The sequence below is a fragment of the Acanthopagrus latus genome, chromosome 10 (genome assembly GCF_904848185.1).
Source record: "Acanthopagrus latus isolate v.2019 chromosome 10, fAcaLat1.1, whole genome shotgun sequence".
Taxonomy (NCBI): Eukaryota; Metazoa; Chordata; class Actinopteri; order Spariformes; family Sparidae; genus Acanthopagrus; species Acanthopagrus latus.
Window position 1 is genome coordinate 6,593,235 of NC_051048.1, and position 25,207 is coordinate 6,618,441.

At 38.5% G+C, this 25,207-nt stretch overlaps 2 protein-coding genes across 3 annotated transcripts in view; both read right to left on the bottom strand.

Annotated features, from left to right (window-relative positions):
• LOC119027748 overlaps nucleotides 1-25,207 on the bottom strand; it is a 116,255-nt gene that overhangs the window by 32,312 nt on the left and 58,736 nt on the right. The window contains exons 33-41 of the mRNA XM_037113180.1: nucleotides 24,925-25,191; nucleotides 24,528-24,803; nucleotides 24,134-24,400; nucleotides 23,715-23,990; nucleotides 23,267-23,569; nucleotides 22,473-22,739; nucleotides 21,716-21,958; nucleotides 11,142-11,417; nucleotides 10,114-10,383 (exon numbers count right to left, since the gene is read on the bottom strand). Coding sequence (XP_036969075.1) covers nucleotides 10,114-10,383; nucleotides 11,142-11,417; nucleotides 21,716-21,958; nucleotides 22,473-22,739; nucleotides 23,267-23,569; nucleotides 23,715-23,990; nucleotides 24,134-24,400; nucleotides 24,528-24,803; nucleotides 24,925-25,191 — 2,445 coding nt within the window. The remainder of the gene's footprint in view (nucleotides 1-10,113; nucleotides 10,384-11,141; nucleotides 11,418-21,715; nucleotides 21,959-22,472; nucleotides 22,740-23,266; nucleotides 23,570-23,714; nucleotides 23,991-24,133; nucleotides 24,401-24,527; nucleotides 24,804-24,924; nucleotides 25,192-25,207) is intronic.
• On the bottom strand, nucleotides 3,281-7,540 carry LOC119026674 (low affinity immunoglobulin gamma Fc region receptor II-like). Of its 2 annotated transcripts, XM_037111135.1 has the most exons (11): nucleotides 7,217-7,540; nucleotides 6,791-7,033; nucleotides 6,278-6,391; nucleotides 6,118-6,133; nucleotides 5,942-6,015; nucleotides 5,787-5,837; nucleotides 5,178-5,240; nucleotides 5,019-5,078; nucleotides 4,444-4,500; nucleotides 4,140-4,205; nucleotides 3,281-4,004 (listed from the first exon to the last, which is right to left on the bottom strand). In XM_037111135.1, the coding sequence occupies exons 2-11, from the start codon at nucleotides 7,023-7,025 to the stop codon at nucleotides 3,997-3,999; spliced, it is 744 nt and encodes a 247-aa protein (XP_036967030.1). In that variant the 5' UTR covers nucleotides 7,026-7,033; nucleotides 7,217-7,540; the 3' UTR covers nucleotides 3,281-3,996. The 2 variants fall into 2 exon arrangements, with proteins under 2 accessions (XP_036967030.1, XP_036967029.1); XM_037111134.1 differs by having other exon boundaries at nucleotides 6,791-7,540.

Consider the following 25,207-nt stretch of genomic DNA (forward strand, 5'->3'; position numbering starts at 1 on the left):
CAAACTAAAGTAGCTTCACAGTCACTAAACTTATTCCATGCAGTATCATGCAGAGATCCACTTTCCAAGTAGCTTCCTTTAACAACTGAGCACTAATCCAGTCATTTCATAATGTGCACTGAGTAAAATGAAACATATAAGGAAAAACACAACTGCAAAAACAAGTGATCAAGAGTGATACAGTAGGAGACATATGGGACAAACATAATCAGTCAGTATAGAAAAGATAACTAGTCACCTTCAGCATGTCCGTACAGGAGTGTATTCAGCACTAAAATAAAGATGAAAACTTCATTAGACCAGAATCAAATACAAAATCCAGCTGGAGTTTCATCAGTGGCAACTATTGTTTATCAATCAACAGTATCACACATTTCTCTGATGATATTCTGCTACACAGCTACAGAGGTGGGAAACACATTTAAACTCTTCAATATAGAGAGACGAGTAAAATAAGTGATACATGTAATTCCACAGCTATATACATAATACCTTAGATCATATACTGTACATGCATTGTCCAGGTATGTGAGCAAAAACTAGTGCAAAAGTAACTAGTTGAGTAATATACTTAACATAATCCTCCAATCTGAACCAAGACAAATCAGCAACAAAGGTCATGTCTGCACAACTACTACACTGATATAAATACTGAACATCACATAGAAAGTCACAGATGTACTCACAGAATAACCCGAGCACAGCGAGCAGAGTGTGCCCCATCTTCACATCCAGCACCGACACTGTCACTGTTTCTGATCAAACTTCCTACTTCATACTAATAAAAATGCAGCAGAGAGAAAAGAGAAGTTGATTTTTTTAGACATGAGAGCAGAGTTTTTCATCAACTTCCTCGTCTGAGTGCAGTTCTCACTCTGTTCTTACCTTTCACACAAAGAGCAGCAGCAGCTTTGACCGCAGCATCCTTTGACATGTTTATGCTTCCTGTCCACTGTGAATAAATTATCAGCTCATCTCTCTTGCAAAGGTTTGTTCCTCATCCTAATCTCACATCCAAGAAACACAAGATCATTGGATTTAATCACATTACATCACACTAACATTTTATTGTTATCTACTCTGTACATGTTATGCTGTATTTCACTGAGGGTGTGTGTTGTGTGTACACACAGTGCAGTCAGAAGTATTTAGCTACCTCCCCCTTTATCACATTTTGTTATTTTACAGAATTACACCAAAATCAATTAAATTCCATTTTCCCTCGTCAGTCTACGCTCAGTAACTCAGATGTCATATTAGTAGTGACCGGTGAGAGACAATGGAACAGAGGGGAGCTTTCTGCTCTCTTCATGCTCACTTCTATTCATGAGAACTGTTGGTCTCAGAGTTCAGTCACTTCCTGTGGCTGAAGTTGTGGCAAAACCATCTGAAACTGAGACCATGGAAAGATTCTGTGTTGAGGGAGGAGACACACACCTCTACAGTACTGCCTTTAAACTGTGTGACCACATACTAACACTTCGTGCAGTAAATGCTGACAGGTTGTGCGACCACACTGCCTGTGTGTTGTTGTGGGTCTGTGTTATGTGTGCACTATGACACAAATACAGTTTTGTTTCAAATACTATATCAGCAAATACTCACCAGAGTAAACCAGAAAATCTTGTTTAACTTCAGAATAAAGAATTTCTTACATTTTCAAAATGGTGTTTTATTCAGTTAAAGAATCAAATTTAGACGAGTTAGAATATATAATCTAAAAAGGCCAAAGTATTATATTAGCTGTCAATGTCTAACAACTTTGTGTCTTGAAGACGTAACCTGGCCTGTGAGCTGCAGCCTGATCAGATGCAGTAAAGATTTCTGTAAAGTGAGACACCTTTGTTTTTGTCTCATGTTACTACAATGACTCCAGATATTAAAAAGGATAATAATGAGGGAAAATCAAGTCAAATGAACAAAATATCAAAATTGACTGAATTGTTAAGTGTCTTAGTGTGAGAAGAACAAGCAAAGCCAAATCTCATCAGCATGACTGAAATATGTTTCCAGTTCCATTTCAAACATGATGACATGATGCTGAGATACTAAGAATTAGACAGTGACATCATTCACACCTCAGAAGTGTTGTTTTTTTTCTCTTTTTTCTCTTGTGGTAGAAACTGAGTGGAGTAAAGCAGGGGGACATTTTCAGCTGCCAAAGAGTCAAAGAACATGAAAAGTGTAAAACAAGAGAAGTTAACAGAGTTATTATTACTTAGAGAGAACTCCAACTCTTTGAGAATGAGGCTCTCAGGTAACCTTGACTTGGCATCCTGTGACTTCACTACAGCCGCCCTCGTCTCAGAGGTAAAAAGCAGCACATGCATTGTGTCAGTATCAGTTAGTGTGGTTTGACGCCCCCCTGTGGTGATCTGTGGAAAAAGCTTTTATTTCACCTGCACAGTGACCGGAGTCTATCAAGTACACTGACTGACTTACTCATCAACCTGATGATGTTCATTTCAAATAAAGTTTAAGATGTTTCATTGACCTGTCTCTGTATTAACTTAACTCACATCTCCTTATCATTGCTACCTGGTAAACTCACACTGGTACACTGTATTACATTTAAGAAGAAGAAGACTCTCTGTACAGCTCAGTGCTGCACCAGACATTGAAGACCGTGTTACACACTGATTGTCTGGAGTTTAAAGGACTGAGATGAGGGTTCACCTGCAGATGTTGAGCCATTAGGGAAGTGGTTCAGGAGTCTCTTGGGTTTGGTCCTTCAGAGTTGTGTTTGCTCATACTGTACGTGGTCCCTTGAAGCTGTTGAGGGAGAAGTGGCAGTGTGAAGGGACGGAAGACAATTTGCTGGAATACGTCAGTAACTTCAGGTTGAAACTGCCTCAGGCTTGTGAGACACCTAGTGGCAATCTTGAGGCAGCACAGGAGCAGATGAACAGATGGTGTCGCTGTCCGGTGCTGAACTGCCTCACCGTCTGTCAGTCTGCTGTTGGGAAAGTCTCAGAGGAGCTGTCCAGTGCTGAAGTGATGTGATGTTGATGTCGGTAATTCACAACCGATTAAACAGGATCCATATCAAGTATATCCAGATTCTTTGAGACACACTGACATTAAGGGACATGATCATTGCTACAGGGCTCTGTGGCAGTTTGGCTGTGCAGTCAAAATAGGAATTAAACACACGACTGACAGCTTACTGCTGGAAAACAAACTGTTTATTGATGTAGAAAATGTTCAAATCATTTTAAAATACAATGACTATAAGATACTTTGAGGTGAAAAAATACACACAATAGCTCTCAGTTAACTTGTACATGACAGAGAGAAAACAGACATACTGTACATGCAATAGGAGATGTTGTTTGATAGCAGATTATTACTTCTATCAAAAGTCAGTGTTGACGTCTATCCTGATCTAACACTTAACAAAGACGCTGACTTTAAAGCTGGTACCTGCTACACAAGCTCAAACATATTGTATCAAAGTTGCATTCAATGTTTCCTACAAACACTGAACAAAAACAAAAGGTGACAACACAACTGTAAAAATGAAAAGTAATGATGAAGTGTGTAAATAAAACAGGGATTCTGCTTCAGTAGTCTTGTGCTAAAAGAGACAATAATAAAATCCACATGAAGCCATTATTTGACATCATCTGCTAACAAATTAACTGTACAGAATACTGAGCATGTCTCATATTTCTACAGCAGTCTAATGAAATGCTGCAGCTGTGATAAAAACTTTGTTCTTTACCTTTAACCTCACATATAATGGTTACCTTTTCACCCTGCATAGCCATCGCTCACCTTACATACTGACATTCTCTCTTGACCTCACATATTATTACACCTGAGAATATGTGTGAGTTATGATGTGACCTGAGCGTGAACTTGTGTCAGTAACAATCTGACGTGGGGTCAGCAGTGACCTCGGCTCATTTAAGGGAGCTGTGTTGGTCCAGAATAAACGTTCTGTTCTCAGGACACTTATCAGTTCACTGTAGGTCTTCCTCCTCTTCTCTCTCCTTACAGACCTGGAAGAAAACCACAAAAAACAAAAGCATTGGGTGACTCAAGATGACTTCTGACATGTTATTCTGGCTTGTATCTATTTAATCAGCTGTGGAAGATGTCATCACAGTACGGACGTTATACGGCAGCATCATTACCGAGAGATGATCCTGGTTTGACTTCAGAATAAAATGTTTCATCTGCTGCTGCAGGAGCTGATCTTCCTGTAAATGGAGATCAGACATGGACATTGTCAGGGTTAATGTCTCCACTGGAGCAGTTTACATGTCTACAGGACTGAGTTAAGTATAAAATTAAATTGTAGTTAAACAATGCATATAATAAACAATACATTCCTTAAAAGAAATATGAGGCATATAAGAAGTAAGTAACAATAAACAGCTAAACCAAGACCAACATGTTGGATGATAACGGCTGCAGGTGGATACAAACTTTACTGACCTTTCTTCTTCTTGCCTTTATCGTGGCTGAAGACTTGGGCATACAGCAGACTGTCGTCTGAAACAGAGGGCAGATCTTAGGATGTGTTTGCTGCACAGATGTAAACACTACGGCCCTGTACAGCTGGATGGATGAACAGATGGACTAACTGGTGGAATGATAATAAAATATGTTTGGGATCCTTCTGTGTTTATTTCATGACAATCCAGCAGCGTCTGATGTTTAAATGAAAATAGGAATATTTCCAAATGAGTTCTCATCACAACTTCAACACCTCAGCTGCTGTGTCTCCTGTTTATTATGTTGTTGTTTATATATTTCTAAAGAATTAGAGAAAACATAAATTAACAATCACATTCTGTCTATGAAAAAGTCAAACTTAGAAAAACTCCAAAGTGTGAAAGACCAGAGAAATGTGTGAGATTCACAACTCTGGTGACACCTAGTGGTAGTTTGTAATACTTTACCAAGGTGACCAAGATTAACAACAAATATAGACAAATAATCACCTCCAGTCACATGATACGCAACATTTCAAACCAAAGTTTGAAGACGACTGTTGTAACTGACTGTACCTGCAGCTCCTGTCCTCACATCAGAGTAAACTGATCTCTCCTCTGGTGTATGTTGCTTCCCTGTGAAGACAATCACATGAATCCATACAGAACAAATATAAATCAATACTTTTTACACTAAAGATATTTCTATTTACATTCCGTACTTAGAGTACTCACTTTTCTTCCCAAAGTTTCTGAGCTCAAGTAAAGAATATGTGACGTCCTCGGATCCACCTGCAACTGAAATGTACATATTTAGTTCCAGGATTTTTCATCGATCACTTGGAATCAGTTCTCTTAAATCATGCAGTGGTTGCATTTCTAACGTTCACTGCAGAACCTCAATAGATTCAGAACAGTATCTGATCCAGAGTAGAACATGTGGCACATCTAGATAACAATGATGACACGTGCTGCAGACACACTGATGTAGATACTTGATGAAAAAGACACATTTTCAAAGTAACGACATCATTAATAGTCACGTGTCATCAAAGGTGATGTTTTATATCAACACACTGATAATCAGGAAATGAACTAGAGATGCTAACACGCCTCTGAGGCTGGAGGTAAAGCAATGCTTTGAGCTAAATGCTAACCAGCAGTTCCAGATGTTCTGGCTTCACTTTTGGGGAGCTGTCATGTCGTCCATCTTTATTTACAGTCAATGATCCTGATTCATTAGAAGTAATGGAAGTGATCTCAGTGCTGTCAACCATAAATCTGTTCACTTAAATTCAACAGGGTGTTTCTGCACTGCATGTTAATAAAAGGTATAAACTGTACCATGTTCAGAGTCTTCAGAGTGTTTGATTGTTTCATACAGACAGACATCACCTACAGAGCACAGAAAACAAGACACAGTCAGAGTCATCTTTCTAATTGTATGATACAAAAAAAGGCATATATATAAATTCTTTAAGATTATTTTCAGTGTTTACCATGTTCAGGAGAGTCGTATGTGCTGCACTGAGCCTCATTCTGATCTGTGTTGGAGCTCTCAGACTGGATCGGCCTAAAACATGAAGCAAATTCAAAAGTTTTAATAAACAGGAACACTGAATGTCTTGCTGTTATGTGTTATGTTCAAAATGTGACAGAATACTTTTGCACCAACCTCTTGAAGCATGTATCTGTAAAAAGATGAAGATTTGTTGTTACATGGTTTTGTATTGTGAGTTGTTGTGCTGCTGTTCTATCTCATCAGATCAGAATGTGTCTGTATTTCTATTCAACGTAAACACAAAACATCTAATAACAGAAGAAGAAGGTCTCACACTTGGACGCTCTGTAGCGATACAACAGGAGCAGAAGAAGAATAAGAACGATTCCACAAATCAGTCCAACAATCAGCAGAACAGGAAATGAAGAGTGTTCAGGCCTGGACACTGCTGGAATAAATAACACATAATAACTGTTAACAAACTTATAGAACATGTTTCTAACATTGAATTTACAAAGTGCTTTAATAAATATCACAGTTGTTGTTCAGAGGTATAAATACACATGAACAGACACAATGAAGATCCCTGTTTCAACTTCACACATGTTGTGATACACAAGGAAACACTGACAGTAAAATATATACCAACATGTCAGAATACAGTGTGAAATCAGCTCTTCACAGATTTTCTTCAGCTCAAAGGAAACATTCTTTTCTACTGAATCTATCAGGGGAAGTTATCTGAAATGATGCGGCTTCAAACTCAGTGAAGTATTCAAAGTTTCTTTCTCAGACAGAAACACAGTTTACATAAAGAAAGTGGAAGAATCATTTTAATCCTACTCACCCTGAACTGACATCCAGCTCTGTGCTGACTCTTGTCCTGAGTGTTGACACTTGTAGAATCCTTCATCTGACTTTGACACTGCAGAGATATTTAACTCCCATCTGGTGTCACTTTGAATGACTTTCTCATTGTGATAGAAAAACACAATGGAGTCAAATGTTTGTCTTCTTAATTTGCAGCTCAGACTAACAGAATCTCCCTCAGTCACAGGACGGGCAGGGCTCAGCAGGATCATATTTTTATCTGTTAAACAGTCAAAGAATACGAGGTTTCAGTCAGAGATCAGCTGGTCGAGGAACTTGAGAATGAGTGGATGTAGAGAGATGAGAAAAGATACATGCTGGCTTTATTTCTTTGACTTTTCTCATTGATTTAACAGAGATCATAAATCTGATGTTTTATCTTCATACACCTTGTGTGTCTTACTGTTCAAGAACCCTTTCAGCTGCTGAATCTGCAACCTCACAGCTAAATGTCACTAAATCCTTCACACTGGACTTTAAATGGTGATCATGGACCTAAAAACTGAAGAACACATCAGCCACAAATCTATATTCTATATTTATAAAGGTTAAAATCACAGTGTGATTAAACACTTAACTATGTTTATTAAGTGAAAACAATTCATTACTAGAGAGATCATGAAGCAGAGTGTTGGGCAGAACTCTTAACATGTCAGTGTGCTGTACTCCTCAACACACAATGGGATGTTTGAAATAAGAAGTCAAAGAAAAACAAAATATAATAAAATCATACTCAGTATAGTGATGTTGACTGAGTTGCTGAACTCTCCTGGTCCAGACTCACACCAGTACACTGCATGACTGGGCCAGTAAGTGTCTAGTTTGCATGTAGATCCAGTCATTGTCCCCCAGGTGGAGCAGTCTGACAGGTATCTGTTCTCAGGTGACCTCCTCACTCTCCACTCAGTAGAGTTTCCCTCACAGCTCAGTGAGACAGAGTCAGAGGTGAAGTGTTGAGCTCTGTCAGGACTCACTGTGAGAGACGCTGAGGAGTGAAAATCTGAAAAACAACATGTGATAAGAGGTCAAACAGTATTTTCAGTATTTTGTTAAAATTGTGATTTCTACCTTGAAATATTGCTTCAGTATCCAAACTAAAAGAACGCTCTGCAAATGACAGTAAAGTTTTAGCCAAGATATAATATCTTTCTCTCTATTATTGTGTTTTATGTTAAAGAGTGAGGACAGAAGGAAACGACTCAATTCCACCCAGAAAGGTGGAAAGTGTGAAGTTTAGTTTGACGCTAGCGAGAGCGACAAGATCATAAGACCACAGTAAATTGATCAAGTTTTTTTAGATACTATTTGTTTATCATTATTTAGAAAAAAGATCAACAGAGCTGATATAACATCTGTTTCTTAAGAGACAGAAACAGACTGACCTGCAGACCAGACAAACTGAGGTTGACTGTAATCAGTGTAAAACACTGGATCTCCTCTTCCAGCTCTGCACACATATCCTGCTGTGTGTGTCTGTCCATCAACAATGTAGGAATCCTGTTCAGTCCCACTGCTGTTGCCAGGTAGCAGCTCATAGCTGTAGAAGTTGTCTGATGGATCAGGAACAGTCTTATACCAGTAGAACCTCCATCCTGCAGACTGATCTTTAACTCTGCAGTTCAGAGTTACTGAGGCTCCAGCACTCAGCCATGATGGAGACACAGTGAGGACAGACTGGGCTTCTGTTGGAAAATGAGTTTTCAGAATGAAAACATGTGTTGATAGAGGATCAAATACATTCTGCACAATCAGTACATACTGAAGATTTACTTTAAACATATATAAACCAAAACAGCCTTTTAATGAACTGTGTAATCTTCATTTTGAAAGAAATGTGATGTGACTTACTGTCTGATACTGTCAGTATGAAGGAATCACTCCAATCTGTTGAAGACTTTTCTCTTTTCTTTCTGCCCTTACACCTGTAGACTCCACTGTGGGATGCAGAAACAGATCTAATGCTGAGTTCATTTTGATTTGAAGGTTTTTCTGAGCTGCTTGTTCTCCATTCATACTCCCACTCAGTGTCTCCTCCATCTTTGATCTCACATCTGAGAGTGATCCTCTCTCCTCTGAATATTTCAGACCAGTTTGGCTGCAGAGTCACAACAGCCTTGATTGGAACTGTTCAAGTTCAAGAATTCACAGTGAGGAAACAAAAATGACAAAAAGTTAAATCTACATCATGTCTTTTCTCTAATCGATCAACAAATATAAATACAATAAATGTCATATGTCAAACTCACCATTATTGCTGTTAGTGACTGGATCACTGTACTCTGTGTAGTAAACTGGATCTCCTCTTCCTCCTCTGCACCAGTAGACTCCTCCCTCTGACACTCTGATTGGTCCAGCTGAGAGTTGAGAGCTCAGAGGTTCAGATGTTTTCTCTCCTCTGTACCAGAAGTATTTCCAACCAGATGATGATGGCTTCACAGAGCAGGTCAGGGTCACACTGCCCCCTACAGGAATGTCTCTGTCATCAGCCCTCAGTTCAGCCTTTGGACTGTTTGCTGTTTGATTCAGAACAAAGACATCAAAAAGGAAATTAATGTCACTGTGATTTACATCAGTTCATTTAGTGCAGCCCCTACAGACAAGATATACTTGAACTGTAAGACTTAAATTTAAATTAATTTATCACTGAATTAATTTATAAATGCTGGACACATATTAGTTTAAACATGTCCGTCTCTCTTTTCCTGGGTTTCTTAATGAATCAGCTGCTGCACTACTGAATGTTACATTTGTGAAGGTAAAACCTTGTGTTTAAGTGTTGAAGAGCCAAGTTGAACACTTTCACTGTGGTTTTTCATTGTTGAAAGACAACTGTTTAATGATCAATGATCTGTAGCCTCTTATCCTCTGCAGGCTCACAGGGTGATTATCCCAGCTCACATTTGATGAGAGCCAGGTTACATCCTGGACAGACTGTCAGTCTATCACAGAGTGAACACACAACACAGACAACCACTGACACTATCACTTACAGGAAGTGGAGACTACTCAAGTGATTCATCTCAACTAACCTGACTGCTGATTAACCTGAGTTAACTCAACCAGTTGAACAGTGTTACACTGTACCATCATTCCACTCTACAGGTTACATGATATTTTTTCATTAATGTACATTTGTGTATATTTCAAAAGTTGCAGGACTGATTATTGACGTCTTTTTAGTTACCATGTCAAACAGAATGTGTCATTGCGTGCCTTGAAGAGAGCTACTGTACATTATTGTTAAAGAAAGAAGTGTGTTCTGTTGCTTTATTGTCATTATGTATGAAAGATCCAACTTACATGATACTGTCAGTGTGATGACATCACTCCACCGTGTTGAGGAATATGAGTCTCTTCTTCCTTTACACCTGTATTCTCCACTGTCAGCCTCAGTAGCTCTGATTATCCTGTGTTCATTGTGTGTTGGAGTTATGTTTAAGTTGTCTTTAGTCCATTCATACATCCATTGATTAACTCCACCTCCCTGGATGTCACATCTGAGGGTGATCGTCTCTCCTCTGAATATCTGAGGCCAGTTGGGTTGAAGGGTCAACGTGACTCTGTTGGAAACTGTTGACATAAAAATTCACAGTTGAGATTCAAACAGGATTAAACACTGAACAGATAAAATGCATCATCTTCTGTTATAATCACTGTGTTCATTATGTGAATGCATGTTGTTCTGTTCTGCAGCAAACATTTCAAATATCAAATCATTTAGTTCAGACTGTTTTGACCACAGCAATATGGAAGAACATTTTCATCATCCCTCTTTGCTGTCTAATGTCTAGTTCATCATGCAGGATGGATTCTACTTTTTTATAAACAGTTTGTTAAAACACTTTTATGAACATTTCAACACATTGTCAAGATCAGGATTTAAAGTTTGTTTTGCTTAAAATCTGGTTAAGATAAAATAAAATAATATTTTGGCATTAATAACATTAATGTTTAACTCCCAGCACAACATGCTGATTGTGTGTTTTCTCAGCCTCCACTTCCTCTTGTTCACAGCTACAGTATTAGCAGCAGTACTGTGTAAACTTTTCCTCATGAACAATCTCCCAGTTTCAGATATTGATCAATAAAACTGAACAACATAAAGGAAGCATCATCAAATCTTTGTTTCTGTTAACAAAGTGAGGGAGGTCAAACCAGTAGCCCATTGTTGACATGATGAAGGAGATTTAAACAGTTTTCTGTTTGTCAGAAAAGTGAGAGTTACTGGACTAACATGACTAACAATCACTTTCCCTTCACACTTTGGTCATTGTTTAAGAACATAAAGACTGTAGGTTGTTTATTCCATTAGAAAATACTAAACTCACCAGTTTCAAAAATGATGACTGCATTACTATCAGGTGTGATGACATGTGGTTCACTTCTCAATCCTCTGCAGGTGTATTTGCCTCCTTGTGAGATAACTCTGTTTGATTCATCAATATTTTCGGTCTGAAGAGAAGTTTTTCCAGAAGAGTCTGACGTCTGTCTGATCCACTGATATTTGAATCCAGCAGGATCCTCCACAGAACATGTCAGTGTCACGCTGCCCCCCAGTGGTATGATTGTCCTGTCTGCTGTCAGTGTGACTGAACGTCTACCTGCTGTTTGGTTTAGAAAAAAGATAAAACAAGGAAAGTACTGTCATGGACATGACATCAAAGATGCTTGTATATTTTTACATAACACAATGAAAACAGTTATTGTTTCAATGAATTGTTGAGTTGAACAATGTTGACACCACAAACAGCTGCAAGTACAGAAAAGACAAAAAAACAGAGAAAAGTTGTTCACATCAAGATAAATATGTGTCAGTACTAAACACATTTCTAGAGACCACTAGTAGTAAAAGACTGATAGTACATGTACACAATATCTGAAATAATCAAATCAGGCAATCAGTTTGTGAAATCTAAAATAAGCTTGTCAATATCAATGACAACTGGCCAATATATTTGTCAGTCCTCAGTTTCCCTAGTGTCTCATCTGTGAATGTGTTTCTTGATTTGCACAAGTTTCATTTATTTGCAGCATTTTCTGTTCCTCAACTTATAAAACATGTTTCTAAAACTGAATTTACAAAGTGCTTTAAAAAATATCACAGTCGTTGTTCAGAGGTATAAATACACATGAACAGATACAATGAAGATCCCTGTTTCAATGTTGTGATACACAAGTAAACACTGACAGTAAAATATATACCAACATGTCAGAATACAGTGTGAAATCAGCTCTTTGCAATAAATCATGATGGAGATTTTCTTAAGACACATTCCTTGTTACTGAAGCCATCAGAGGAAGTTATCTGAAATGATGCTGCTTCAAACTCAGTGAAATATTCAAAGTTTGTTTCTCAGACAGAAACACAGTTTACATAAAGAAAATGGAAGAATCATTTTAATCCTACTCACCCTGAACTGACATCCAGCTCTGTGCTGACTCTTGTCTTGAGTGTTGACACTTGTAGAATCCTTCATCTGACTTTGACACTGCAGAGATATTTAACTCCCATCTGGTGTCACTCTGAATGACTTTCTCATTGTGATAGAAAAACACAGTGGAGTCAAATGTTTGACTTCTTAATTTGCAGCTCAGACTAACAGAATCTCCCTCAGTCACAGGACGGGCAGGGCTCAGCAGGATCATATTTTTATCTGTTAAACAGTCAAAGAATACGAGGTTTCAGTCAGAGATCAGCTGGTGGAGGAACTTGAGAATGAGTGGATGTAGAGAAATGAGAAAAGATACATGCTGGGTTTATTTCTTTGACTTTTCTCATTGATTTAACAGAGATCATAAATCTGATGTTTTATCTTCATACACCTTGTGTGTCTTACTGTTCAAGAACCCTTTCAGCTGCTGAATCTGCAACCTCACAGCTAAATGTCACTAAATCCTTCACACTGGACTTTAAATGGTGATCATGGACCTAAAAACTGAAGAACACATCAGCCACAAATCTATATTCTATATTTATAAAGGTTAAAATCACAGTGTGATTAAACACTTAACTATGTTTATTAAGTGAAAACAATTCATTACTAGAGAGATCATGAAGCAGAGTGTTGGGCAGAACTCTTAACATGTCAGTGTGCTGTACTCCTCAACACACAATGGGATGTTTGAAATAAGAAGTCAAAGAAAAACTAAATATAATAAAATCATACTCTGTATAGTGATGTTGACTGAGTTGCTGAACTCTCCTGATCCAGACTCACACCAGTACACTGCATCACTGAGCCAGTCAGTCTTTAGTTTGCATGTAGATCCAGTCATTGTCCTCCAGGTGGAGCAGTCTGACAGGTATCTGTTCTCAGGTGACCTCTTCACTCTCCACTCAGTAGAGTTTCCCTCACAGCTCAGTGAGACAGAGTCAGAGGTGAAGTGTTGAGCTCTGTCAGGACTCACTGTGAGAGACGCTGATGAGTGAAAATCTGAAAAACAACATGTGATAAGAGGTCAAACAGAGCACAGAGATCTTTAGATAGAAAATGTCTCAATTCAAATAGTCTTTAGCTTTGTTTTTGTCTTTACTGCAAATGTTCAGTATTTTGGTAAAATTATGATTTCTACTCTGAGTTCTTGCTACTCTTCTGGGTACATGTTATATGATTAACAACCAAGTGACCACAGCTGCTGTAAGCAGTAAGAACAGCTTAAGTATCCAGACGAAAAGTACTTTTTGCAAATGAGAGTAAAGTTTTAACCAAGATATCATCTCTCTCTCTCTCTTTTTGTGTTTTGTGTTAAAGAGTGAGGACAGAAGCAAACAAGTAAATTCCACCCAGGAAGGTGGAAAGTGTGAAGTTTAGCTTGATACTAGTGAGAGAGACAAGATCATAAGACCACAGAAAATGAATTTTTCTTTTTTCAAGATACTGTTTGTTTATCATCATTTAGAAAAAGATGAACAGAGCTGATATAACATCTGTTTCTTAAGAGATAGAAACAGACTGACCTGCAGACCAGACAAACTGAGGTTGACTGTAATCAGTGTAAAACACTGGATCTCCTCTTCCAGCTCTGCACACATATCCTGCTGTGTGTGTCTGTCCATCAACAATGTAGGAATCCTGTTCAGTCCCACTGCTGCTGCCAGGTAGCAGCTCATAGCTGTAGAAGTTGTCTGATGGATCAGGAACAGTCTTATACCAGTAGAACCTCCATCCTGCAGATAGATCTTTAACTCTGCAGTTCAGAGTTACTGAGGCTCCAGCACTCAGCCATGATGGAGACACAGTGAGGACAGACTGGGCTTCTGTTGGAAAATGAGTTTTCAGAATGAAAACATGTGTTGATAGAGGATCAAATACATTCTGCACAATCAGTACATACTGAAGATTTACTTTAAAAATAAAAAATATATATCTATGAACTGTCTAATTTTCTCTTTGAAAGAAATGTGATGTGACTTACTGTCTGATACTGTCAGTATGAAGGAATCACTCCAATCTGTTGAAGACTTTTCTCTTTTCTTTCTGCCCTTACACCTGTAGACTCCACTGTGGGATGCAGAAACAGATCTAATGCTGAGTTCATTTTGATTTGAAGGTTTTTCTGAGCTGCTTGTTCTCCATTCATACTCCCACTCAGTGTCTCCTCCATCTTTGATCTCACATCTGAGAGTGATCCTCTCTCCTCTGAATATTTCAGACCAGTTTGGCTGCAGAGTCACAACAGCCTTGTTTGGAACTGTTCAAGTTCAACAATTCACAGTGAGGAAACAAAAAAAGAAAAAGTTAAATCTACATCATGTCTTATTTTCTAATCAATCAACAAATACAAATTAAATATATATAAATTGTCAAACTCACCCTTTTTGTAGATAGTGACTGGATCACTGTACTCTGTGTAGTAAACTGGATCTCCTCTTCCTCCTCTGCACCAGTAGACTCCTCCCTCTGACACTCTGATTGGTCCAGCTGAGAGTTGAGAGCTCAGAGGTTCAGATGTTTTCTCTCCTCTGTACCAGAAGTATTTCCAACCAGATGATGATGGCTTCACAGAGCAGGTCAGGGTCACACTGCCCCCTACAGGAATGTCTCTGTCATCAGCCCTCAGTTCAGCCTTTGGTCTGTTTGCTGTTTGATTTAGAACAAAGACATCAAAAAGGAAATTAATGTCACTGTGATTTACTTCAGTTTATATAGTGCAGCCCCTACAGACAAGAAATACCTGAACTATAAGACCTAAATTTGCATTAATATTATCAATGAATTAATTTATAAACACTGGACACATATTAGTTTAAACCTGGCCAAGGAGCTCTTACATGTCATGTCCGTCTCTCTTTTCCTGGGTTTCTTAATGAATCAGCTGCTGCACTACTGAATGTTACATTTGTGAAGGTAAAACCTTGTATTTACAGAAGAACATTTTCATTCTTTGTAAGTCTTGTGTCTAATGTGTAGTTTATCATGCAGGCTGCATTCTCCATTTGTCATAAATGGTTTGATAAAAGATCTCTATGAAAGCAACATAACACAACTCAAAGTATTTTCAACACCAGGATTTAAAGTCTTCTTAAAATCTGGTTAAAATAAAAACATGTAGTGATTTTGGCATTAATAACATTAATGTTTAACTCCCAGCACAACATGCTGACTGTGTGTTTTCTCAGCCTCCACTTCCTCTTGTTCACAGCTACAGTATTAGCAGCAGTACTGTGTAAACTTTTCCTCATGAACAATCTCCTTACAAAAGAGGATTTGGTCCAGATATACAAAAAAAGTGTTAATAATGAAAGATTTCAATGTTTGATGTCCAAGGAAATAGTTCACACATCCTACATTCAACTCAGTGTCTTTCAACCAATTCCAGATATTGATCAATAAAACTGAACAACATAAATGAAGCATCATCAAATCTTTGTTTCTGTTAACAAAGTGAAGGAGGTCAAACCAGTAGCCCATTGTTGACATGATGAAGGAGATTTAAACAGTTTTCTGTTTGTCAGAAAAGTGAGAGTTACTGGACTAACATGACTAACAATCACTTTCTCTTCACACTTTGGTCAACACACAAGTTATTTAGTGGTGATATAAAATCATTACAAAAATATTTTCAAACAGCATCAAAAACATTCAACATTAAGAAGGATTTGAGGTTTGGCTTTGACAAAGAAATTATGTCTGATGGTTCTTTGTGAAAACCAACAGCTGAACTCTGCCCTTCTTTTAAAGCAAGTCTCCACAGATTACAGTGTGTACTGAGCTGTGTGAGAGAGAAACTTTCAAAGAATCACAGACTGAGTCAGTCAAGATTTAAAGTTTCAGGACCTGAAAAAAAAATTAAGTTTATGTTCATACATCATATATAAACAGTGCAAAACATGATCAGATCACCATGGCTTATAAATATGTAATACTGTTGCTGCTAAACTTACAACAATAACTTTACACAGCTGCTGGATACAGTTAACAGTGATTTTATTGCTCATAGAGTAATAAAGTATGAAAACATACAGAAATGATGCCAAAAATCTTAGAAACTGTTTATACTTTTCAAAGACTTACGACTACTTAGATTATTTAAGACACTTTAGTTTGGTTTATAATTCGTCAGCCATCAGTTTGTGAAGCATTTGGCAACTTGTGACTGTTGCAGGGCTGCACAGTGGCCCAGTGGTTAGCACTGCTGCCTCACAGCTAGAAGATCCCTGGTTCGCATCCCGGTTGGGACGCCTGGGATCTTTCTGTGTGGAGTTTGCATGTTCTCCCTGTGCATGCGTGGGTTTTCACCGGGTACTCCGGCTTCCTCCCACAGTCCAAAAACATACTGAGGTTAATTGATTATTCTAAATTGTCCGTAGGTGTGAATGAGAGTGTGGTTGTCTGTCTCTATGTGTAGCCCTGTGATAGACTGGCGACCTGTCCAGGGTGTCCCCTGTCTTCGCCCTAAGTCAGCTGGGATAGGCTCCAGCCCTACAGAGGATTAAGCGGCATACATATAATGTACAGATGATGGATGGGTGACTGTTGCAGCTCCCGGAGGTAATACCAAGAAACACAGCATGAGGCAGCAAACACACCATGTCACTGCACAACATGAGTCAGTCAGTGACAGACTGTTGGAAGAGACTGTATCACCTGTTGGTTTGTTCCACTCATCAGAGTGATCTTCTTCTCTATAATTCTGCCCTGTTAAAATGATCAAGTAGGTAACAGACTCATCATTTGTATTATGTTAGATAAGGTTTTGTTCATTTGATCTTTCTAACAAAGCAGTGTGAACAGCTTTTTCTACACAGCTTCAGTGACACAAACTAAAGTAGCTTCAGTCACTAAACTTATGTGTGAAGTCAGTGGTATCATGCAGAGCTCCACTTTCCAACTAGCTTCCTTTAACAACTGAGCACTAATCCAGTCATTTCATGATGTGCACTGAGTAAAATGAAACATATATGGAAAAACACAACTGCAAAAACAAGTGATCAAGAGTGATACAGTAGGAGACATATAGGACAAACATAATCAGTCAGTATAGAAAAGATAACTAGTCACCTTCAGCATGTCCGTACAGGAGTGTATTCAGCACTGAAATAAAGATGAAAACTTCATTAGACCAGAATCAAATACAAAATCCAGCTGGAGTTTCATCAATAGTTGAGTAATATACTTAACATGATCCTCCAATCTGAACCAAGACAAATCAGCAACAAAGGTCATGTCTGCACAACTTCTACACTGATATAAATACTGAACATCACATAGAAAGTCACAGATGTACTCACAGAATAACCCGAGCACAGCGAGCAGAGTGTGCCCCATCTTCACATCCAGCACCGACACTGTCGGCACTATCTTAGAAATGTGAGAGCAGAGTTTTTCATCAACTTCCTCATCTGAGTGCAGTTCTCACTCTGTTCTTATCTTTCACACAAAGAGCTGCAGCGGCTTTGACCGCAGCATCCTTTGACGTGTTTATGCTTCCTGTCCACTGTGAATAAATTATCAGCTCATCTCTCTTGCAAAGGTTTGTTCCTCATCCTAATCTCACATCCAAGAAACACAAGATCATTGGATTTAATCACATTACATCACACTAACATTTTACTGTTATCTACTCTGTACATGTTATGCTGTATTTCAGTGAGGGTGTGTGTTGTGTGCACACACAGTGCAGTCAGAAGTATTTAGCTACCTCCACCTTTATCACATTTTGTTATGTTGCAGCCTTATGCTAAAACCATTTAAATTCCATTTTCCCTCATCAGTCTACGCTCAGTAACTCATGATATCATATTAGTAGTGACCGGTGAGAGACAATGGAACAGAGGGGAGCTTTCTGCTCTCTTCATGCTCACTTCTGTTCATGAGAACTGTTGGTCTCAGAGTTCAGTCACTTCCTGTGGCTGAAGTTGTGGCAAAACCACCTGAAACTGAGACCATGGAAAGATTCTGTGCTGAGGGGAGGAGACACACACCTCTACAGTACTGCCTTAAACCGGGTTACCACGTACTAACACTTCATGCAGTAAATGCTGACAGTTTGTGTGACCACACTGCCTGTGTGTTGTTGTGGGTCTGTGTTATGTGTGCACTATGACACAAATACAGTTTTGTTTCAAATACTACATCAGCAAATACTCACCAGAGTAAACCAGAAAATCTTGTTTAACTTCAGAATCAAGAATTTCTTACATTTTCAAAATGGTGTTTTATTCAGTTAAAGAATCACATTTAGACGAGTTAGAATATATAATCTAAAAAGGCCAAAGTATCATATCAGCTGTCAATGTCTGACAACTTTGTATCTTGAAGACGTAACCTGGCCTGTGAGCTGCAGCCTGATCAGATGCAGTAAAGATATCTGTAAAGTGAGACGCCTTTGTTTTTGTCTCATGTTACTACAATGACTCCAGATATTAAACAGGATAATAACGAGGGAAAATCAAGTCAAATGAACAAAATGCTAAAATTGACTGTGGAGTGTCTTAGTGGGAGAGCAACACAGAAAAACAGATCCCAGCATGACTGAAATATGTTTCCAATTCCATTTCAAACATGATGATGTGATGCTCAGATACTAAAAATTAGTCAGTGACATCATTCACACCTTAGTAGTGTTATTTTTTCTTCTTTGTTTTTCTTCTTTTTTTTCTCTTGTGGTAGAAACTGAGTGGAGTAAAGCAGGGGGACATTTTCAGCTGAGAAAGAGTCAAAGAACATGAAAAGTGTAAAACAAGAGAAGTTGACAGAGTTATTATTACTTAGAGAGAACTACAACTCTTTGAGAATGAGGCTCACAGGTAACCTTGACTTGACATCCTGTGACTTCACTACAGCCGCCCTCCTCTCAGAGGTAAAAAGCAGCACATGCATTGTGTCAGTATCAGTTAGTGTGATTTGACGCCCCCCTGTGGTGATCTGTGGAAAAAGCGTTTATTTCACCTGCACAGTGACTGGAGTCTATCAAGTACACTGACTGACTTACTCATCAACCTGATGATGTTCATTTAAGATAAAGTTTAAGAAGTTTCATTGACCTGTCTCTGTATTAACTTAAATCACATCTCCTTATCATGGCTACCTGGTAAATTAAGACTTTACACAGACTGTAAACACAAGGGCTGATTAACTAATATGACAGGTGAACACAGAAAAAGGGCCGGAAACCACACAAAAGGAGGAAATGAAAGTTAGACAGGACACATGAGGGAAATTTCAGAGCTTCAAAATAAAACAGGAAACAACTAAAGTACAACCATGACAGAAAATACAAATTAAAGCAACTTCATGTTGAAATTAGAATTTTGTGCGAGTTGGCGCCCCCCACAGTTTGAGTGCAACAACACTATCGTAAATCTCGTTTACAGTTTACATAGATGTCTTGAAGTTTCCAAATGTGAACCAGCAGGATGTTTGGATGAAATAGATCAACACTTTAAGACACACTGACATTAAGGGACATGATCATTGCTACAGGGCTCTGTGGCAGTTTGGCTGTGCAGTCAAAAAAGGAATTCAACTCACAACGAACAGCTTACTGCTGGAAAACAAACTGTTTATTGATGTAGAAAATATTCAATGGATTTTAAAATACAATGAATATAAGATACTTTGAGGTGAAAAAATACACACAATATCTCTCAGGTAACAATGATAAAATCCACATGAAGCCATTATTTGACATCATCTGCTAACAAATTAACTGTACAGAATACTGAGCATGTCTCATATTTCTACAGCAGTCCAATGAAATGCTGTCAACCATTTTCCTCTTGCTCCTCTCCTCTCTCCTCACAGAGCTGGAAGAAAACCACAGAAAACAAAGATACAGTGTAACAATGATTTCTGACGTTATTCTGTACGACACATCTGCTCTGCGCAGCTTTATGGATGAAGAGATGGATTGACAGATAGAATAAAAATAAAGGAAAAGTTGGATCCTTTTGTGTTTGTTTCATGACAACACAGCAGCGTCTGATGTTTAAATGAAAATCAAAACACTTTAGAATCAAATTTGATCACCAACTAGATTTGTACGTTTCCACCCCTGGTGACACCTAGTGGTAGAAGACCGACATGAACTGAACTGCACGAGCACTCATAGTTACCTGCAGTGTCATGATGACTGACGGTCCCTGCAGCTCATGTACTCACATTAGAGTAAATTGGTTCCTCTGGTGTATGTGGCAGCCCTGTGAAGACAATCACATGAATCCATACAGGAAAAAAAAATGTATTTCTATTTTCTGATTGCATTTAGTCACTCAACCTTCTTCTTGTTCAATTGAAGAATATGTGACGTCCTGGGATCCACCTGCAACTGAAACGTACATATTTAGTTGCAGGATTTTATATCGATCACTTGGAATCAGTTTGTTTAAATCATGAAGATGTTGCATTTCTTATGTAATGTTCATGTTAATAAAAGGTATAAACTGTACCATGTTCAGAGTCTTCAGAGTGTTTGATTGTTTCATACAGACAGACATCACCTACAGAGCAGAGAAAACAAGACACAGTCAGAGTCCTATTGTCATGTTACACTTACAAACAGGATCCTCAGGTCATGAGTGGCCTCTAGAAGTGTGAATATACCAAGATTACTGCATGTTTACCATGGAGAAGAGAGTCGTATGTGCTGCACTGAGCCTCATTCTGATCTGTGTTGGAGCTCTCAGGCTGGATCGGCCTAAAACATGAACCAAAACACTTCATAAACAGGAACATTGAACGTCTTGTTATGTTCAAATGTGACAAACAGTTTTGCACCAACCTCTTGAAGCATGTATCTGTAAAAAGATAAAGATTTGTTGTTACATAGTTTTGTATTGTGAGTTGTTGTACTGCTGTTCTATCTCATCAGATCTGAATGTGTCTGTATTTCAATTCAACATAAACACAAAACATCTAATAACAGAAGAAGAAGGTCTCACACTTGGAAGATCTGTAGCAATACAACAGGAGCAGAAGAAGAATAAGAACGAATCCACAAATCAGCCCAACAATCAACAGAACAGGAAATGAAGAGTGTTCAGGCCTGGACACTGCTGGAATAAATAACACATAATAACTGTTAACAAACTTATAGAACATGTTTCTAACACTGAATTTACAAAGTGCTTAATGAATACAACAGTTGTTGTTCAGAGGTATAAATACACATGAACAGACACAATGAAGATCCCTGTTTCAACTTCACACATGTTGTGATACACAAGGAAACACTGACAGTACAAAATATACCAACATGTCAGAATACAGTGTGAAATCAGCTCTTTGCAATAAATCATGATGGAGATTTTCTTAAGACACATTCCTTGTTACTGAATCTATCAGAGGAAGTTATCTGAAATGATGCGGCTTCAAACTCAGTGAAATATTCAAAGTTTCTTTCTCAGGCAGAAACACAGTTTACAGAAAGAAAATGGAAGAATCATTTTAATCCTACTCACCCTGAACTGACATCCAGCTCTGTGCTGACTCTTGTCCTGAGTGTTGACACTTGTAGAATCCTTCATCTGACTTTGACACTGCAGAGATATTTAACTCCCATCTGGTGTCACTTTGAATGACTTTCTCATTGTGATAGAAAAATACAATGGAAACATTTTTTTGAGCTCTTAATTTGCAGCTCAGACTAACAGAATCTCCCTCAGTCACAGGACGGGCAGGGCTCAGCAGGATCATATTTTTATCTGTTAAATAGTCAAAGAATACGAGGTTTCAGTCAGAGATCAGCTGGTCGAGGAACTTGAGAATGAGTGGATGTAGAGAGATGAGAAAAGATACATGCTGGCTTTATTTCTTTGACTTTTCTCATTGATTTAACAGAGATCATAAATCTGATGTTTTATCTTCATACACCTTGTGTGTCTTACTGTTCAAGAACCCTTTCAGCTGCTGAATCTGCAACCTCACAGCTAAATGTCACTAAATCCTTCACACTGGACTTTAAATGGTGATCATGGACCTAAAAACTGAAGAACACATCAGCCACAAATCTATATTCTATATTTATACATGTTTAAAATCACAGTGTGATTAAATACTTAACTATGTTTATTAAGTGAAAACAATTCATTACTAGAGAGATCATGAAGCAGAGTGTTGGGCAGAACTCTTAACATGTCAGTGTGCTGTACTCCTCAACACACAACGGGATGTTTGAAATAAGAAGTCAAAGAAAAACAAAATATAATAAAATCATACTCTGTATAGTGATGTTGACTGAGTTGCTGAACTCTCCTGATCCAGACTCACACCAGTACACTGCATCACCGAGCCAGTAAGTCTTTGGTGTGCATGTAGATCCAGTCATTGTCCTCCAGGTGGAGCAGTCTGACAGGTATCTGTTCTCAGGTGACCTCCTCACTCTCCACTCAGTAGAGTTTCCCTCACAGCTCAGTGAGACAGAGTCAGAGGTGAAGTGTTGAGCTCTGTCAGGACTCACTGTGAGAGACGCTGATGAGTGAAAATCTGAAAAACAACATGTGATAAGAGGTCAAACAGAGCACAGAGATCTTTAGATAGAAAACGACTCAATTCAAATAGTCTTTAGCTTTGTTTTTGTTTTTATTGCAACACAGTTCAGTACATTGGTCACATTATGATTTCTACTTTGACCTCTTGATACCATTTTCAGTTGATTTTAAATGATAGCCAACCAAGTGACTACAGCTGCTGTAAGCAGTAAGAACAGCTTAAGTATCCAGACGAAAAGTACTTTTTGCAAATGAGAGTAAAGTTTTAGCCAAGACATCATATCTCTCTCTCTCTTATTGTGTTTTCTGTTAAAGAGTGAGGACAGAAGCAAACAAGTAAATTCCACCCTGTTAGGTGGAAAGTGTGAAGTTTAGCTTGACGCTAGTGGGAAAGTCACGATTATAAGACCACAGTAAATTAATTTCCTTTTTTTCAAGATACTGTGCGTTTATCATCATTTAGAAAAAATATGAACAGAGCTGATATAACATCTGTTTCTGAAGAGATGGAAACAAACTGACCTGCAGACCAGACAAACTGGGGTTGACTGTAATTGGTGTAAAACACTGGATCTCCTCTTCCAGCTCTGCACACATATCCTGCTGTGTGTGTCTGTCCATCAACAATGTAGGAATCCTGTTCAGTCCCACTGCTGTTACCAGATAACAGCTCATTGCTGTATACATTTTTTGATATTTTAGGAACAGTCTTATACCAGTAGAACCTCCATCCTGCAGATTGATCTTTAACTCTGCAGTTCAGAGTTACTGAGGCTCCAGCACTCAGCCATGATGGAGACACAGTGAGGACAGACCGGGGTGCCTCTGGAAAAAGAATTTTGAAAATGAAATCAAATACATCCTGAAAAACATACAAATTGTAAGATTTCCATTTAAAATTTACATGAACCAAACAGCCTTTTAATGAACTGTATAATCGTCACTTCAAAAGAAATATGATGTGACTTACTGTCTGATACTGTCAGTATGAAGGAATCACTCCAATCTGTTGAAGACTTTTCTCTTTTCTTTCTGCCCTTACACCTGTAGACTCCACTGTGGGATGCAGAAACAGATCTAATGCTGAGTTCATTTTGATTTGAAGGTTTTTCTGAGCTGCTTGTTCTCCATTCATACTCCCACTCAGTGTCTCCTCCATCTTTGATCTCACATCTGAGAGTGATCCTCTCTCCTCTGAATATTTCAGACCAGTTTGGCTGCAGAGTCACAACAGCCTTGTTTGGAACTGTTCAAGTTCAAGAATTCACAGTTAAGGAAACAACAAAAACTTAAATCCACATCAAACACGATGTCTTTAGCTTTATCAATCAACAACTGTGAATAGAACATACATTTGTATTCTGTTTCCGAAACAAATGTCAAACTCACCATTTTCATGGATAGTGACTGGATCACTGTACTCTGTGTAGTAAACTGGATCTCCTCTTCCTCCTCTGCACCAGTAGACTCCTCCCTCTGAGACTCTGATTGGTCCAGCTGAGAGTTGAGAGCTCAGAGGTTCAGATGTTTTCTCTCCTCTGTACCAGAAGTATTTCCAACCAGATGGTGATGGCTTCACAGAGCAGGTCAGGGTCACACTGCCCCCTACAGGAATGTCTCTGTCACCAGCCCTCAGTTCAGCCTTTGGTCTGTTTGCTGTTTGATTTAGAACAAAGATATAAACAAGGAAATTAATGTTACTGTGATTAACTTCAGTTTATATAGTGCATCCTTTTAATAAGCTGTTTAATCTTCACTTTGAAAGAAATGTGATGTGACTTACTGTCTGATACTGTCAGGTTGAAGGAATCACTCCAATCTGTTGAAGACTTTTCTCTTTTCTTTCTGCCCTTACACCTGTAGACTCCACTGTGGGATGCAGAAACAGATCTAATGCTGAGTTCATTTTGATTTGAAGGTTTTTCTGAGCTGCTTGTTCTCCATTCATACTCCCACTCAGTGTCTCCTCCATCTTTGATCTCACATCTGAGAGTGATCCTCTCTCCTCTGAATATTTCAGACCAGTTTGGCTGCAGAGTCACAACAGCCTTGTTTGGAACTGTTCAAGTTCAAGAATTCACAGTGAGGAAACAAAAATGAAAAAGTTAAATCTACATCATGTCTTATTTTCTAATCAATCAACACATACAAATTAAATATATATAAAATGTCAAACTCACCCTTTTTGTAGATAGTGACTGGATCACTGTACTCTGTGTAGTAAACTGGATCTCCTCTTCCTCCTCTGCACCAGTAGACTCCTCCCTCTGAGGCTCTGATTGGTCCAGCTGAGAGTTGAGAGCTCAGAGGTTCAGATGTTTTCTCTCCTCTGTACCAGAAGTATTTCCAACCAGATGATGATGGCTTCACAGAGCAGGTCAGGGTCACACTGCCCCCTACAGGAATGTCTCTGTCATCAGCCCTCAGTTCAGCCTTTGGTCTGTTTGCTGTTTGATTTAGAAC